General features: G+C 36.4%; 1 protein-coding gene across 1 annotated transcript in view; it reads right to left on the reverse strand.

Annotated features, from left to right (window-relative positions):
* arrdc1b (arrestin domain containing 1b) overlaps positions 1-19,418 on the reverse strand; it is a 46,168-nt gene that overhangs the window by 14,384 nt on the left and 12,366 nt on the right. Inside the window, exon 2 of the mRNA XM_067422975.1 lies at positions 598-708. Coding sequence (XP_067279076.1) covers positions 598-708 — 111 coding nt within the window. The remainder of the gene's footprint in view (positions 1-597; positions 709-19,418) is intronic.

The following is a 19,418-nucleotide window of genomic DNA, read 5'->3' on the forward strand; positions in this document are numbered from 1 at the left end:
TGTCACAGACACAACATGTTTTTCTCAAGACATCCATTTCACTGATATCTCTCAGGTAGTAAGGGACCAAAACATGCTTTAAACCAGATCTGAGCCTTCATCTGGCAACAGCAAATGTATCCTCTTAAGTGCGGACGTTTCCTACCACATACAGAAGGCAGCAACACCTGAAAGAATCAGTTTTATCAGAAATAACAGAACACGCATGCGCTTTAAGCATTATCTCTATACCAACAAATTATAATTATCAAGTGGACTGTTTGAAGAAAACTAATTAAGGGTTTGCTTTTTAAAAAGATAGCTCAAATCTAACATACTTAAAGGGTTATGCGACACCCGACACATTCAGACAGACATGAGGAAACCAGTAAGACACGTACTCACAACAGGAAACCTTTCAGACACAAGCAGCTGATCAAGCAAAATTAATTTTAGAGGTAAACAATGAAGGGTTGTTTTTATTCATTTTTAGCATTATTATAGATCGGAGCCACTGAAAGCCCGTAAATAATATTTTGACTAATAATATTAGGAATGATTGAAAAAAAGAGAAAGCTGAAAATAAAAGAGATGATGAATGGAAGTCGGCCTCATTACCTTTATCAGCGACAGACAGAGTACTGCTCAAGTACTTTTCCTCAAGCATCCATGATGCATCGTTCAGCTTGGACGAGATGCCACACGACCCCACACAGTTGACTTTGATGGCTGCAAAAGACCAGAGACACATTTTAAAAGTTAAGATATTTTTCCTTTTGTTTAACTCAGTTCAACTTTGCTGTTGTCATGACAAATATATATGAAATATTCAGTAATATTATTTGAATATTAAATGTTATGACTAAAGAATTAGTTAATGCAAAAAAATAAAAAAAATAAATTACTCATCCTTCATGTTGCCCCAAACATGTTTATCTTTTGTCACTTTAAAAAGTTCATAAAGAGATTGTAAAACTAATCCATATAAATTGAGCGGTTTAGTGAAGAGAAACGATTCCTTTATATGATGAACAGAATTAATTTAGCTCATACGTTCTGCGTAGCACAAAAGAATGAACCTCATTGGTTCTTGCACATCGAGCGAACATGATTGAGCTTCCGTTTACCTGTGTGAGTTGATGAATGTTTATATGTGAATAGAAGACTAAATCTGTTCATCATATAAAGTGGAAAAAACTGTAAATAATTATTTATATTAGTTACCTGTCTGTAAATGTCTCAGTAAATAAGTTACCTGGTTGCCTTAAAATTTGTAGCTCATGGAAATAAAAATTTTGAGTTAACGACAACCTTTATTCAATATTAAAAAATGTGTAAGCATATTGGGTAATTGTGTGTGTTTAATTTGTGAAGACACAAATTGTGCTATTTTCATGATTTATCAAATTTTTATGTGGTTCAGATACAATAATATTTAGAGTATTTATTAAACAAATTTCCTTCATTGTATCAACTCAAATTCTGAATTTCGATAAACTCAAAATTTTAATGCAACCAGGTTATATGCTATTTTAATTTAAACCAGCAATATTTTTTTACAGTGCATGTCTTATCAGAAAATGGTGACTAAGCCACTCAATATGGATTAGTTTTACGATCTCTTTATGAACTTTTTGAAGCATCAAAGTGGTATTTGCTTATAGACTACCAATGGAGGGACAGAAATATCTCAGATTTGATTAAAAATTTTAAAAAAGATGAAAATCTTAATTTGTGTTTCGAAAAACAAATTCTTACGGGTTTGGAATGACATGAGGTTTTCATTTACTGTTATACGATAATGTTTTGATATTTATATTGAAGTATATATGCCCAATTTTTTTAAATGATCTGTGTGAGAAAAAAATAAAAAATATATATATATATACTTTTTTTTTTAAATAATAGTTTAATGTTAAGGAAGTATCAGCCTATTTATGAAAGAAAACCATAAAACCAATACATATCTGACACACCTTGTCAAACCAGTTGGACTTCTGATAAGGTTGTTTACTGTTTGCAAACCTTCCTCCACACCTTGATATATTAGACTTCTTTTAAACCAATACAAAGAAATGACGTAAGGACGGTTCTGATAAATCTAATCATTTCAGATTTTCCCCAGTAATCAGATCTAGTTTCATGTGCTTGATGACTAGATCAAGCCACAAATGCGGAATAGTTTTCCTTTTTTATTGAATTTTTTTATTGAATAACCTGTATGATTTCTACTGATCCACAGAACAGACATTTCATCCGAATTAAACATTCACACCCCTTTATCTGGAGTGTCGAGGAGAAACAGGCATCCTTATTTGCATTATAATTGCTTGATGCTAAGCTCTCTACACAGGCTTTAGTGTACCCAGAAACATAAAGACACCTGAACGTACAAAACCAAGACAGACTAACATCTAAAAATCTGGAAAAAAAAATCAGGTTAAAATCAGTCTAGATGTCAAGGTCTAGTGATAAATGTTAAATTCATATAGTTTCGAGAAGTCTTTAGGTCAAAATGATTGCTTAGACATAATAGACAAACATAAACACCTTACGTGACCCTGTCACGCAATTCACAAATATACAGTGTGCGGCAGCGCAAATCTGAATTTGAGTGAAAAGAGAGACAAAATAACAGAGCCATGTGACCACATGCTGATCTGATTATGTAATGGGTAAAGCCCAGGGAATCTCAACTGGATTGCCTCAAAACAGCAGGGCAGAGAAAATGCCATCATTACAGCTTCATTCTCACATATAAGCAACCTTCTCGAAACATTTGAACAACCCTCACGGTTTTCCACAAGCCTGCAGTCTTGGTGCGTCACATTCACATACAGCAACACTGTGGAAAAGACAGAGCAAGACTGACAGAGATAAAGGAGAATGTGAGAGATGAAAAAAAGGAAAACAGATGTCAGAAGCACTTCTTAGTAGGGTTGGCTGCGGTACCACATTTTCGCCTTTGGAACAACATTGATAAGAACAGACAGTAGATTCCAATATGCTTGACAGAGATTTGTGTATCATTTAACATGAAGATACTAAACCAATTTTTGAAATACACATACAAATCTGTCAAGTACAGGACACCTAAAGGAACCTGGTAATGGAAAAAAAAAACTTTCTCAGGTGAAGCCTTAAAAAGTTTTTTTTTTTTTTTTAATTCTCCCACCTCAGGATTTCCATGACAAACGTTTTGCAAGCAAACGCAAAGAGTCTTGGTGAAACATTTTGCAAGCGAACACGGGGAAATGCAAAAGTTGTGCTAGTGAATTTTTTTAAAAAAGTGAACATAAAGTTTCTTGAGGGAAAAACTTAATGTTTTGTGAGAGAACCCAGGACTCATCCCTTTTTTAAATAACTAATAGCTTTTCGTTTACAGTATGAACCATCGTGATATGCTATTGCTAGCTGATGAGAGATTATATTACCAGGGAAGATATTCAATATTTGATTGGACAAATATTTGCATACACCATACCTTTAAGTACAATATGAGTAATCAATATTTCATTCATCCAGAAGACAAATATTATTCATTTTAAATTAATATATCTGATAAATTCCGATGTTTGTAAGTACATTAGCGTACAGTTTACCACAAAGCAACATGAACTAAAAACCAAAAAATTAAAATATGTTTATTTCATTGGATCAAACAGACACACATATGCAGAGTATATGACTTTGCAGCAATTTTATCACATAGCCTACTGAAATTAGCAAACCATATAAGTGTTTTAAAATCTGCTGAAAGGTACTTTTTATTTTGAAAGTCAAAGAGCTCCATGCAGACAGTCAAACCACTCAGGGTGAGGCCACATTACACTCATCATGAATGAAACCGGGCATCATTTTCTCAGAGAAAAACTGTCAGTTTGCATTTTCAGACCGTCAGAGGCAGAAGGGGGTTCAAATCAGGGAAGGCATAACACACGGCTGGGGAATGTTAAAGCCTGTTTGTGTGTGGCCGGCACGGTCTAAAGCAGCATCAGTTCACCACAGACACAAAACATTGGTGGCAGATGGCAGCGTATCACTGGACTGGGCAGGTGCCCTCGCTGGCACACTATTATGAGAGCCCCTTCCATCTCTAGCACAAATAAGATGACAAAATCCAAAGGAGAGACGGTCCTCTGAGTATCAGACAATACATGAACAAATAAATAGGCATTAAAGCACCGGTGCCATCTGCTGTGTGCCATCTGGGCACTTTTGCTGGAATGAGGAAACTTTATGCTGACCAGTTTTGGGTAAGTTACTCAAAAAATATTAATTAATCAATTAATTAATTCATTAATTAATAGATACTAATTGCATCTTTAACATTGTAATTAGATTACTGTACTAATTACTTTCTTTAAAAAGTACTGGATCACTTATTAATAATTACTTTCTAATAAATCCCATATCAACCTCGACCAACTGTACTTTTGATTGTTTCAAATAAACAATATACAATAGCATTTTTTAAGAGAGATTTTCTATTTCAATTTTGATGTTAAATTAATATTGTTTTGATTGTTCTGTCTATCCAGTATTTAATGCAATTACATCAGAACACTCAAACAAATGACTTGTTGAATTTACTTAAAAAATATGTGGTAAGTGGTTGCACACAACTATATTAAGCCATTTTTACAAATAACAATTTAGTTATATGAACAAAAAAATTCAAGTAAAACTGGCACAATTTCTTTGAGTAAATATAAACCATTTGAATTTGTCACTGTTACATAATATTTATATGTGCCGTTTACTTAATTATATTATGTTAAATTTATTAAAGTTTATTATGTAAGGTGAACACTGTTTATTTTGCCTTTCAAAAAATTTAAATAACAAGCATATTTTTAAAAAATAAAATGCAAAATTAACTTATTGGACAAACTAAAAATATTGAATTGAGAGCAGGAATTCCAGCCAATAAATATGTGCCCACAGCCTAAACACAGCCACTCTTCTGCATATGGTAACCACAAAATTACAGAAACTCCTCAATGTCCAATATAACTGAACATTAAACACTCCCATAAACTAATAACATCTTTCCCTTTACTGAAAAACACATAAAATAACACTTTATTCCATAAATTTTCATCAAAAATTCAAGCATCAAAAAAAATAATCGCTAGATTAATCGTTTAAAAAATAATCGTTTATCCCAGCCCTAATGCAAATTAATTAAGTAAACTTCAGTTTTAAATATATTAGGCTCATTGAACACATTTCAACACAACTTAATTTACTTAGGTAAAGTAAACATAATTTAAATGTGTTTTATGTATGAAGGGCCTGATTAAAATAAAGTAGTAACTGATTAAAATAAAGAATAATTACTTACTTTACTTTTTAAGGGAAAAATAGTTACAATAGTACAATAATTAGATTACTTAGTAAATCATTACACCTAACAATGATGCTAAATATACATATTTCACCATTATATACAAATTAGCAGTAATAAAAATGAAAACTGGGTAAGAAGAATTTAAACTCAGACTGATTCACTAATGATTCAATCAGACAGATTTGTGAACCAGTCTGATTCACCGAAAAGTATTCATCATACAGACTTGAAAGAATGATTCGTTCATAAATTACACATCACTATGGCATTCTGGCAAGCAGCGAGGCGAGGGACCATGAGAGGACTCGAGACTGGTGTGAGAAATTTATTTTAACATAATTTTTCTAGACTTAGAAATTCATTTTACAATGTTTTATTTATTTCCATTTTATCCATGACAGTCTGTGGAAACCTTTAGCTAACATATTTAATAAAAAATGTAATTATAAAACATAACAACAAATTGGCATAACAGTTCCCGTGAACCCCTGTAAAACTAAGTGATTCACGCCATGACAAGCGTTACTGCATCATCCATGACTGTAATACTCAAACATTTCAGGAAGTAACAATCAAACACAGGATGTAATGACACTTTACTTCTGTTTGGAGTCTGTCCGATTTAAAAGGTCATGCTGACAGTAAACGTGGCCATCAAAATGAAAGCAGTTCTAGCGCAACATAGTAAGGCCAGCTGGATTCATTACGGCTTCATACGAACAAAAGAGCAAGATGGAAATGAAGCTTTCATGAAATGGAAATAAGCCTCACATCATCAGAAAGTAGCATGTGTGTGGTTTATCTGTGCTGTTGCTTACAACATCTCTTTCATGTATTCAGTCTTCCATTACATTCAACAATTCAGCAACTGACATTTCCCAAGGTTTCACACTGCCTTATTTTATGATCATAGATGACAAATTCGCCTCTATTTCTTCTGTGAAACATGAAGGGGGAAATTCTGAAGAATGAATCACATGAATGGTCACTGGAGCTTTTAAGCTTAGAAGACAAGATGTAAATGCACTATAAAAGTGGAGCAAAAGTAGTCCATATGACTCTATATTGTCATATGACGCTTTGAGTGAGAAACCAACATGAATCATTCTTTTGAATGAATCAGTTGATCTGATTGGTGATCCTTGATTAATCTCACAAGCCCCTTTCACACTGCGATTCCGGCAAATACACGGATAATGCGACCCGGCATTTGTTCCCGGGCCACTAGATTTGGTCCATTCACACTGCCAGCGAAATACCGTAATATGTGTGCTTTCACACACAACCCGTAACGGTCCCGGGTAGATTCGACACGTGACATCCTAATGTGACGTATAATGGCGAGCGATCTCAGCTTCAGCGCGGATAGTAAGGAGCTCCATGATCTCGAACTTGTGTCCAGTTTGCACACATGTCTGCTTGTTTAATTTTAGTTTCTTTTGTATACGAACACTCTCTGCGTTTAAAACACCGATTAGCTCTTCTGGCACTGCAGGGTTGTATTATTGAAAAAACAAGCTATAGGAGTCGCACGATAACTACGTACACGTTGCGGCATTAGTTTCAGCTTTTGTTCACACAGCACTCGTCCCGGGTCGAATCCCGCAATATTGCTAGGTCCCCGACCCGGGTAGAATTCGGTAATAAATCCCGGGACGTGGTTGCTTTCACACAGAAGGCGACCCGGCAATGTTCCGGGAATATTGCGGATCCGACGTGCAGTGTGAAAGGGGCTACAGTGATTACATTTCATTAATCTTATTAGTGGAGTTCAAGATATTTGTATTGTCTTTTTCTCAGCTAAATCTATAAGACTTATGGCCCACTTTTATTATACACTTTGCTTTTGAATCGTTTTTGAAGCTCAAAAAGCATCAGTTCCCATTCATTGCAACTGAATGGAATTAAGCGACAAGCACAAACTCTTTGTGAGAGGAAACAAAGTCATAAAAGTCTGACAAAACATGACAGTGAGTAAACGATGACAGAAAATTCATATCTGGATGAAATATTCCTTTTAAGTTGTACACTGTGTGCTGGGATCTGACTCAGAGTCTACAGGGGGACACGCTGGAGCTGGTCCAGACCTCTTGGCAGCTTACACGGTTCAGCGCATGTGTCAGAGAAACACCGCAGTGGGCGTCCAGAGCGTCTCCTGTGTTTATCGCAACCCTTCCACATGGGAAGACAGCGTGGGCTGAACCTGCTTCCTAACACACGCAGCGTAAAAAACACTGTTGCCAGTCATCAGATGACTGTGAGAAACTGCGCACCCACCTATTATCAGTGAGTTTATATCTAAGAATACTACATAGCTATTTGTGAAAACTCTCTTTTCTAAACACAAACCCGATTGAAACGAACAAAAAGAATCATCCTAAAAATCTCAGCTCTAAGACAAAGGTTTATTATCTGTTTGCAATACGATTCTGTCCAGTGACGCCCATGTCCTTCGAGAATGTCCCTTCCCTAGGACAGGAATTTATAGGATCTTTGTGACATTACACAATAAAGAGTTTCGGTTATTGTGTAACTGGTTCTAAAAGCCATTCTCTGAAATGTTTTGGACCATAAAACCTCCTTTAAAGCCGCAATATGTAATTTTTCTGTCCACTAGCGGGCACCTATTCAAAACATAAGCCGTAGTTTGATGATGCCAAGTTTGAGCTCAGAATTTTGGGACCTGTGGTCTTCACCTCACAGCCGTTGGAAAAGAATCGGGATAGGACTCAGCCAGAAATCATGTTCATGCGGTTATTAATGTTATTGCATTATGAAGCAGAGCAGGACCGAGTGTTGAAGGGGCTGAGCAATGCCGCTGGAGCGATTGATGCCGAACACACGGCTCACGAGCAACGGGACTTTTATTGTGACGGGACACGGACTCCTGTGACGGGAGGTAACGCGGCTCTGTTGATCATATTAGATACATTTAAGTGTGTTTAAAATGATGTTATGACGTTATACTCTGTGCGTTCACTCAGCGGCTGCTGTGACACTTGTTCACACTGCTAAGAGTAAAGCGCTTCTGCCAAATAAAACCGGAAACCGAGGCTAACGCAGATATGACGGAAATGACAGGCCACTCCCTCAGACGTCCCGGGTCCTTGGTTAAAATAGCAATTTTCTCACAATTTACAAATAGTTGTAAACATTTGAAATATTGTTGGAACTCAGCTGAACTCAGTGGCCTGAAGCTCCACCCTCCACCTCTCGACCAATCACAAAGTCAGTAGTGTTTCTGCCTCCGGGTTGCCAGATCTGCTCTAGTTACCACAGCTGCAGCTACAAACGTTTCTGCTGGATCCTGCAGCCAATCCGGCAACATCTAGTCAAGGGGTGAGGGAGAGGGGATACAGCGCTCTACTGTCATTTGAAAGTGATTGCAGTACCAGTTTTGGCCATAATCTTACATACACTTCCTTTAAGATCCCTATGGTGACTTTAACTTAAAACGCTGATTAAACGTACACTAAAAGTGACAAAGTGACACTTTTAACCGGAATATAAATACTTTTTTTTTTACATTTCAGTATATAAAATAAACATTACAATAAAGCTTTAGCACAACTAGCTTTAGCAACTAGCAATAAAGCACAACTGACTTTAGTATCTGGCAGCTTTGTATCCAATCAGTGATGAATTCTGAAATTTGTCAGAGAGAATTTGACCCTTTGACAACACAGCAACGCAACAGTGAGTCAGCACGCATGAAGGGCCGTCTGCACTGGCATATAAACGGACAGCTGGGTTTGGGGAGAGACTGATATTTCCTTGTTTACTGTTCAGCTGGATACAGTTCAGCTGGAGTGGAGATGCACAAAAGAGCTACAGTGCGTTTGACTAAGGTCAGGTTTTTCCTCTTGACAATCCGCACAGAAGTCCTTGATCCCAAGGCCAAAACACAAATGACGATTGTATCACAGCAGGCACAACGTTGATTTAAAATTATCAATGAGATTAAGAAAATTCCATTGAAAGGGTTTCATTCAAACAGGAGAAAGCATCATGTGGCTATGACGTTGTGATGCAGTCGACGGAAGAAATAATATAACCCTTCAAATGTCTGTTTGAGATCAGACTCCGTAATTATTTGGTTTCAACCAACAGCTGCAAGCCATGAACTGGTTTATTTTACCAGAGAATGTGTGCCACTGACACACTGACTGCATCACCACAACACAATGGACTACTTTATAGAAAACATCATGCGTCTCACAATGACACAAAGTTTAACCGCAGACGGATGAAACTTTCTGCCTTCCCATCTAAATCATGACAGAAACACACTAGACATCACAGAAGGAAAATAATGTACTTCGAAAGGGTTTGAATTTGAACAACATAAGGTTTAATAAATGATGACAGAAGTTCTTTAATGTGTTCATTATGTAAATATGTAAATATAATAAATACATAATTAAATAGTTTGTGGATACAACACCTGAATAATGAGGCTACAGTCTAATGTACAGTTCGCATGTCATCATTGACTGAGGAACTCCATCATCCTTGATGCTCGAGAGTAACTCAACGCCCATGTCCTCATTAAAACTTCAAGAGCAATTAGACGCTCTTGCTTTCCCTCTTCACTTTCACCTCGATCATGACCCCATCACGACTCCCTTTATGAGCTTATTACAGCATTTAATCCACTGGCACCGCAGATCACAGCTCTTTTCAACAGCACAAGAGACTATAATACATCATGCCATTTACATCATTGGTCAGACCTTCAACTAGCTTGACAAGCCAGACCCATATCAATATATTTGGTCTGGAAACTCACCATTGACGGCTCAATCTGAGGGGCGGGATAAACGGTTGTCTTTCAAACTCCCTCTGCACGTGATAGGATAGCGCTACAACCAACCAGAGCAACGAAGGTGAAACAGAGCTTGTTGACAGATTAAACTTTCATTGTATCCAATCGGCAAAACTCCGAACACATCTTCCCTTTTTAAGAATGACTTCAGTGCCGTTCTTTGTTCTTTTCTCAGATAAAAGCTTAACTCCAAGTCTTCCAGAGTCGCGGTCAAAGCTGATTGGAAAGACCGCCGTTCGCCAGCCTCTTTGTTTACTAGAAGCACGCAAGCACAACTCTGCCGTCATTATGTTAAGCCCCGCCCACCGACTCTATACACGATGTGATTGGCCCGACCAGAGTTTGGCGTTTACAGCTCAGAATTGTATTGAGGGTTGCTAGACGACACTCGCGGCAGATTAGATTTGCTGCCGCTAGGGTGCGTCTAGATTTCTAGGCTAACCTTCAGCTGCACAGTAAAGAATAAAAGTGAGAGCAAGTATGGCTTGCAGACAATATATATATATATATATATATATATATATATATATATATATATATATATATATATATATATATATATATATATATATATTTATAAAGAGACTCATCCAAAACAAGGATCCCACCCACAGCATTGCTTTATGGAAGAAATATGTAAATATTTTTCATTTATAAAGCATATTTCAATTTTTAGACATTTATATTTAAACGTATGTTTTAATGGATACAGAAGTGTTATGTGACATAGTAATATTCTGAATTAGATTTAACATTATATATTTGCTGGATTTAGTGAGAAGGGTATTCCTGCACAACCGGAGGCTGCAGTTTCAGGACCCCAGTTCTAAGACCGCAGTTCTAGGACCCTCGTTTTTTGTGACAGCACCACCTACCGAATTGAATCACCAAAACACTAATTTAAGATGGACGATGGACACCGATCAGACTGTGAGTACTGATATTCAATCAAGTTTTATTTTATAACTTTTACATGAAACAAAATGTATGTAAGTGAGCTGCTATGAATTAAGAATTAATTCACACGAATTTAGAATTTGTGTGCTAGTTTTATTAATTAGGCTACTAGGATGTTCTTGATCGTGGTGTGGCTGAGATTTATTAAATCCTTTTTGATTTTTAATGACTATAATGCATCTAGCCAGCTGCCAGCACATTAATTAAACTTAAAAAGATGACAAAAGCATGTTGTTAAGGGTGTGTACGATTACCTGTAGCTACTGTATTAGAGGGAAGACTTGCTGAATACTCATTGTTTTACCATAGTTAAGAATAAAATATTCTTACATAACTGCGCTGACTGCCTGGTTGCACTACAATATTAGTCTGTCTATGATGCATAATGTTTGGCAAGTTCAGCCATTTATACTTTGGCTACGTTCTTATAGCCTGTACTGATATATTTTTGCTGTGAAGGATTAAAAAGTTGAAAATTAATCCTTTAATTTTTTTAAAATAATTTTTCTGTATGAATCTTGCACAAATGTTTTTTTGTTATCCTTGGAGCTAGACTGAAAAGACTGGGCATAACATTGCAGTGATTAATAAATGCATATTTAGCCTCTCCAAACAAATATTATTATATTCCATTCTGCATATCATGTAAATTTCATAATGTAACCGAGATGGCAATGGCTTTTGACGTGTTACCTTTTTTTTGCTTTTAGGGATTGCCACGCCATCACTGTAGAAATGACTGCGGGATAAAGTCTCAGTGTTTTTTTTGTTGTTGTTTGTTGTTTTTGTTTTGCCAAGCATATGCTAATATAGTATCTGTCAATGTCACACATCTTTCAGATGGACATGCCTTTCATTAGAAAGTGGTGGTGTCTTCTTCTGATGGAGCGCTTCAAAATAGGAGGGTTATAACAATATATATTTGTATATTCATCTCTGTAACACTTGCTGGTTTTTATAACTTGTGCAGTTTTTTATTAATTTTTTTACCTACAGTTCATTTTGTGCCTTGGCTCATTTATCAAAATTACCATGTTCACCAGATTAGTATAAGGACTGTCAGTCATCATCCAGTTTAGTAAAATGTATATGTATATATATATATATATATATATATATATATATATATATATATATATATATATATATATATATATATATATATATATATATATATATATATATATATCATTCTGTCTGTGCAGCAACTGATGAAAAAGGGGTATTTTTGGTGCTGTTGTTATTGGAAAAATTACATAAATATATATTCTTCAATCATTCTTGAGTCTTGCCTTGCCTCTCTACAAACTTTAAAATATCTGACTGTAATTTAGTGACTGCATATACTGATTCCATCTTTATTTTCCCTGATTATGAACGAATTAGTTAAACTTAAGGAGGTTAATCAATATACAGTATAATTCAAGAAATTAAGATTTTTAAGGTACTCAACTTTTTTTTAAAGATTGATATACATTTTTTATTTATATTTTGTGTAAATTAATTTGTTTAAATTTAAAATTGTGCGTCAAAGCAGGTATTACACACTTTGCAATTAACCTCTGATGCATTTTGAATTAAAAAAAAATCACATAAAATATACTCCTGAGATTAAATATCTTGATACTATGTAGGCTACTAACTAAACCACCTGGGTCGTAGAACTGAGGTCCTGAAACTGCAGCACACCGCTATATCATCCAGTTCTGTAGGTGGCGCCGTCACAAAAAACGAGGGTCCTAGAATTGCGGTCCTGAAACTGGGGTCCTGAAACTGCAGCCTCCGGTTGTGCAGGAATATACTACTGGATTTAGTTTAATTTCTGTTCAAGTTTTAGCAATTTTTTCTCCATTTTTATTAACTTTTGATTTATTTTTGAATGTCTAAATAGTTATTGCATTTTAGTTTTTAGTCTATTTAGTTTTCTATTTTTCTTTTTTTATAAAACTTGGCAACTAGCTAAAACAAAATAAGTAAAAAAAATTGTTAATGTTTATTTTATTTCAAGTGAAAAATAATGAAATAAAAATAAACAATTATAATAATTTTAGCTTTAGTTAAGGATAATAACAGCATAGAGTCATTAAAGTTGATGACCATAGTTATTAACCCCTTAACTGCCCCCCATGTAAATGAAAACTACTCTACTAAATGTTTTATATAAAATATATATTTTACAAAATAAATGAACTTTAAAATTACTATAAAATCAAAACCATAAGTCTAACCAAGTTGTGTTCCAAATTTGAAGTTGATATCACAAAAATGGAAGTTCCCATGAGATCTTGTTATGCGCTGTACCAAAATATAGTCACTGGATGTCATCCCCATTCCATTTTTTTTCAATGCATTTTCCTGTAAATGTCTGTCCAAATATCACTTTCATCATAAAACAGTCACCAAATATGGAACCTTGAGACTCTGACCTTTCTGACGATAAGTTTTGTCAAGATTAGAAAATATTTAGATTATAAAGTATTTAAAATAAATTAGTAATATGAAACATAACAGCACCCATGTGGGAGGAGCCTGCTAGAAGAAATTTGAGTACCGTTTCCACGGTAACACAAAGTCCGATTTCAAAACGGTTTTCACAGGATGGATTTTGAGCTTGTAAGCTTTCGAATAATTTATGATGATTACTAAAATATAGAATATGAAAAAAGGCCATCAAAAAAAGAGCGCCACCTATCCCTCCTGTGGGACAGTGACAGTTAAGAGGATTAAAAAATATGAGGAAATAAGATTAAAAATATTGTACTAAGAAAAGTTAATGCATTTGTTTCTAAATCAAATCACGAACTTGTTTCACAAGTAGAATAACTGACAACACCTTATAATAATTCTCATGAACAAATCCAACAAAACAAAATAATAAAATATGAAATACATGAATTAACGCCAACAATTCATATAATTGAATTGTACATGACTGACCTGTTAGGCTGTTAAGCCTTATGCAGTTATTTAATGTTATTGACAAAATGTTTAATGGAGTGTATTAAATAAGAATCCATCTATCCATGCATCTATCTATTGTGTTTATGAATAAGGAGCTTATCCAAACATATTACAGAACATGTTGTGGCCATTCAGCCCTTATTCTAGTCGCCCTCATCTCGCTGTCCTCAATCATTGCCAGCGCAGGCTCATCCTGTCCCACGATTATCTGCTCAACCACGTGCCATGCATCTCCCTCAGCTTTATTTACCTCACCAAAACAAAAGCAGTCTTTCAGCCGGCACAGAAAAAAATCTGTGAAGTGGCGTTCACGGAAAAGGATGTTAAACTTTATTAGGTTTTTTCATTTACTTTCAATGAAGCATCCCCACATGTTGAGGCCGTGTAAAGCACATAGAGAGAATGTTAAAGACTAAAGATGTCTATAATGACTTCAGGGAGGTCTGGCACACACCAATCCATGTCAATGTGAAACAGAAAGGAAGGCTACACTTGATGATGTCTCAGAATTTGGTGTACATGTGGTTCATACATAGATGCCGAGAGTGAAAATAGTCACCATTTAGCCTTTGGCTGCAATCGCAATTTTTTTTTGGGTGTGTTCGTGAAGTAATGACTTATTCAAAATAAGTATCTACTCAAGAGAGTATGCGATTTTGGACGCAACCACCGACTCCTCAAAGTCACAGCATCATCAAGCATCTGCTGCTCATTTAAAGGGGGGGTGAAATGCTGTTTCATGCATACTGATCTTTTTACACTGTTAAAGACTTGGAATCCCATACTAAACATAGACAAAGTTTCAAAAGTTAAGGTGGACGTTTGATGGGAGTATTTCTTTGTCAAAAATACTACTTCCGGTTAGTCATAAGTTTCGGCAAGTTTTTTGAGATCATGCGTCCCCTTTGACGTTAACGGGGGCGGAATTTCCTTGTATGGGCCTTACGGACAATTCTACCGGAAACGCGTGAGAGAGAGCGAGGGAGAGAGCGAAAGTAACAGGCTACGCCCATCAAAGCGCTGGCTTGTAGGATGCTAAACAGGTGATGTGCACATAACAATGTCACCAAAAAAGTGCGTTTTTGGTTGCCAGACCAAGACAGTCCTGCACAGATTCCCCAAAACCCCGCGTTAAGGCAACAGTGGATGGAATTTGCTTTTCCGGATCAGCAACTGAGTTGCGCGAATGTTTATATCTGTTCGCTGCATTTCGGTGCCGACTGTTTCATAAACAAGGCCCAGCTTGACGCCGGATTTTCCCAATCGCCTAATGCTGAATGATGGAGCAGTCCCAACGTTAGAACCGCGGGCTGTGAGTAAGACTGCTTCAAATGTCTGTGTTTTTGCCTATGCTCATCAAGTAGCCCAAACATGATCACGTATAGTTAATTGATCAATGGAGCATGCGATGTGTAGTGCGTGTACATTTGTTTAGCTGGCCACTATATGTGTAACTTTATGTTTGTGTATTGTAAAAGCACTCCAAACAAAAATACACAAAGAGGGGGGAAATATGTTGAACTAAATAAGCACGCTTCTTCATTCAAATGCGCTACTATTCCGTGTCTTTCTATGTAAACACTAACTTAGCCTGCCGTGCAAAACCAGTCCGCTTACTAACGTCTTCACAAACCACGCGTAAACACACACACACACGTGCACAACTGCACTTCCCACATGTACACCTTCAAAGACAAAAATACGACGATATAATTCAAGTATAAATATGTAAATAACACAAGCCGCTAAGCATATTATATAGTTAGTGTATAACTTGTACCACATAGAGACGTCCTGCTCTAGTCGTTTTTGCTGCTGCTCCTGTTCAACTGCAGCCTCTGGGTCTGATTCCGGATCATAGATGTATGGCTGTATCTGATTAAAAGCCATATTTTTATTTTGAATAAAGTTTTTTTCCCGCTGTTAGGGATGACGCACTCGACTCAACACAATAGCAGCGCGCTGCTGCACACGTCATTATTTAGCTCCGCTCACACGACACGCCCCCACCCGCTCGGCTTTTTTCGGAAAGACTCGGAACAGCGCATCTTTCTTATATAATTATAAAAAAAATAAAGACTTCGGAGATATGCAGGATGCAATGCTACTCTATAGGTACTCAAGATTGACATGACACTGACTGAAACTGAGTGTTTCACCCCCCCTTTAATGACCAAGATATTTCTCTCAAGTCTCTCACCTAAGAGCCCTCAAAAGTAAATGCTTAGCCCCCACAAAGCTTAAAGGGGTGGTTGCATGCAATTTCACTTATTTAACTTTAGTTAGTGTGTAATGTTGCTGCTTGAGCATAAACAGTATCTGCAAACAGCACTGAAAGTTTAGTGCAAACAGAGATATTGTGTTTTAAAGTTACGGCAGTTTATTGCCTACAAAAACGGTCGTTTTGGACTACAACAAGCTTCTTCCCTGGTTGGTGACATTATAAACCCTTGCTATTAACATAAACACTGCCCCCGCGAACACGCAACAAAGTGGGCGTGGCGTTTCCGGACAACCTGTGCTTGGCACTTCAGCCAATAAAAATACATGAGACTACATTTGGCCATCTAACCAATCTAAGACCATTGCGTTTTTGAGGGATAGGCTTCATAGAAGCAGGAAGCAAACGAGCCGTTCAAAGGACAGTGGAGACAGCTGTGTGGAATAAAGGTCAAATATAAGAAAAATACAGCGTTTAAAAAAGAAGAAGAAGTATTAAGACATGTTATACTGCGCCCCATAAACACATCCAAGCCTAGAAAAAAAAACATGGAACCACCCCTTCAAGAATATTATTTAACATATCATTTGGCCAGACAATGTAGATGTCAGACTGAAAAGACATTGCAGAATGATGCATCAGCAGTGCATATCCATGACCGTGTCACTGCCTTTCCTATACAAGAAAACCAATTTGATGCATACCACATACATGAAAATTTGACAAATAAATTGTAATTTATGAGTGTGCTTTAAATCGCAGGGAGCCGGCTGCACATTCAGAGGGAGATTTATTCCAGAGACGGTAACAACACATCTGCTTTGATAGGGAACAGGCAGATTAGTGCACGCAAACTGAGAGTTTCAACTGAGGCAGGTCACCTTGGTTTTAATGGCATCTTTCATCCTAAATGTATGGACTGTTTTGCTTAGTAAAAACCAGGTTTTCGCAGAACATCCCAACCAGAACTGAGATATGAGCTGTTGGTGGATTAATTTATCGTACAATATTGAGACAGAAATGATTTATCATGCTTTTGTTTACACGCTGTGGGGTCGCATCATTCGGATTACGGTTAAAGCTTGTGCCGACTATTTTGCATCATAATCGCTCGATGCTGGAAGAGAGCAGCATCACTTTTGGCCACACACACACACACACACGTTTGTTTTTGTGACATAGGGGGACATTACATAGGCATAATGGTTTTTATACTGTACAAACCGTATTTTCTGTCCCCTTACACTGCCCCTGCCCCTAAACCTACCCATCACAGGAAACATTCTACATTTTTACTTTTAAAAAAACCCCTCATCCTATATGATTTATAAGCATTTTGAAAAGTGGGGACATGGCGAATGTCCTCATATTTCACCCTCTCCTTGTAATACCTATGTCATCCCCCCCCCACACACACACACACACACATATATATATATTAAACTTTAATGACATCACATTCTTAATCCATAGGGTTTAATATGGAGTTGTCCCACCTAGAGTCCTGCAACGGGATGGGTACCCGCATAAAAATGGCTAAAACGGGTGAGTGGGGATGCGGCCGGATAGTTAACTTCTTGCGGGCAGGTAGTAGTGTGGATGAAAAATGTGCAATATTTCTATGTTTAAATTACCATTACACATACGCAACAATGATATGCCATTTGACCCACCACATCACCACCACTACACCAGTGCAACTTTTGTTGATGTCTCTCGTAGCCCAGTTGGAGCGAGCGTTGCAGGAGTAGATGGATGAAGTAAAAGTAAAGTTGGTGAGTGGAGTATATGAAATTGTTGACAACGCCTGTTTCATTAGCCCATTCATGACGCTGTTGTGATGTTGAGACAGGTACAAGATAAAAACCAACCAGCGGAGAAATCCGATATCCATGAGCCATGTCTGTGCTTTAACGTCTGCTGAAATGACTCCAATAGTGATTCCTGATTCCTTGCCTGCAATACTTTTGGCAAGATAAGATAGTGTATACAACAAAAGTGAGGTATGGCCTAAAAAACATCTTTACCCCCTTTATTCATATATTATAAAACATTTAAAGATTGTGTAGGCATATTGTGTAGTTGTGCTTAGAGTCAGTTGTTTTATTTGTGATAACACAATGAAACATGTCAAATTGTGCGGACATAATTTTTGGCCAGGCTGTCATACAAAGCAATGATGAACACATGGAAAAACCACAGAGAACCAATGCAATATTATAACTGATAATGTTGTAGTCAATGCATTCATTTTTTGTGAGTTTTTTGTTTTTCTGTTTTGTTTTGTTTTCGTGCAGAAAAATACCTTAACCAAGTGTGTGTTTATTAAATTATGTAAAATGTAAATTATGTAAATTAATTATATAAACAATTTTTTTAAATAATGCAACAACTATGGTACAGAATGATTACCATATTCATATACAGTATCATGGCATAAACACAGTTTCTAATTTAAAAAAGCAGAAAGATGTTCATAGAATCTAGAATCTGATCTTGTGTTATTTACTGAAACAGTTGTGTAGCTCATGATGGCCTGTTCATGAGGACAAACAAAGAGAGGAAGTACAACCCTTCCTTTGAAGTATGATGAGCTTTTAAAACAGGCCTATTATGTCAAGCAATTTATGTGATGTGCATTGAAATATCAATAATTAATATCTGTGATATTCTACAACAATATACAGTCTTGAACTTAATGGAGAATATATGTTTTCACAAAAAACTGAATTTCAGACACATTTATCTTGTATTTGGTCCTGTAATGTGCTCTTGAATGTTTTTATAAGGCCATGTAATGAATGTTTATTTAAGTACTCATTATATAATGAAAATCCTGAGTGTTCTCCTACAGGAGAAAACAACCTTTCTGGGAGGCGTGATGGCAGATCTGTAATTAAATTCTCAATGACACAGACGAATCAGCCCATCTCTTTACTTTGCAATATCCTCAGGGCTTGTAGGACAGAGGGGGAATTTCTCATCTACCTGATTTAATTAAGGACAGTATTTTGGAGCACATCATGACAAGTTGAGATTGGTTTTAGATAAGGTTGTGTTGGTCAGTATTGTATATTACATTTTCTGTTAACCTACATTAACTTAAAATGAATCTTTAAAAA

This window comes from Pseudorasbora parva, chromosome 18 (genome assembly GCF_024679245.1).
Source record: "Pseudorasbora parva isolate DD20220531a chromosome 18, ASM2467924v1, whole genome shotgun sequence".
NCBI lineage: Eukaryota > Metazoa > Chordata > Actinopteri > Cypriniformes > Gobionidae > Pseudorasbora > Pseudorasbora parva.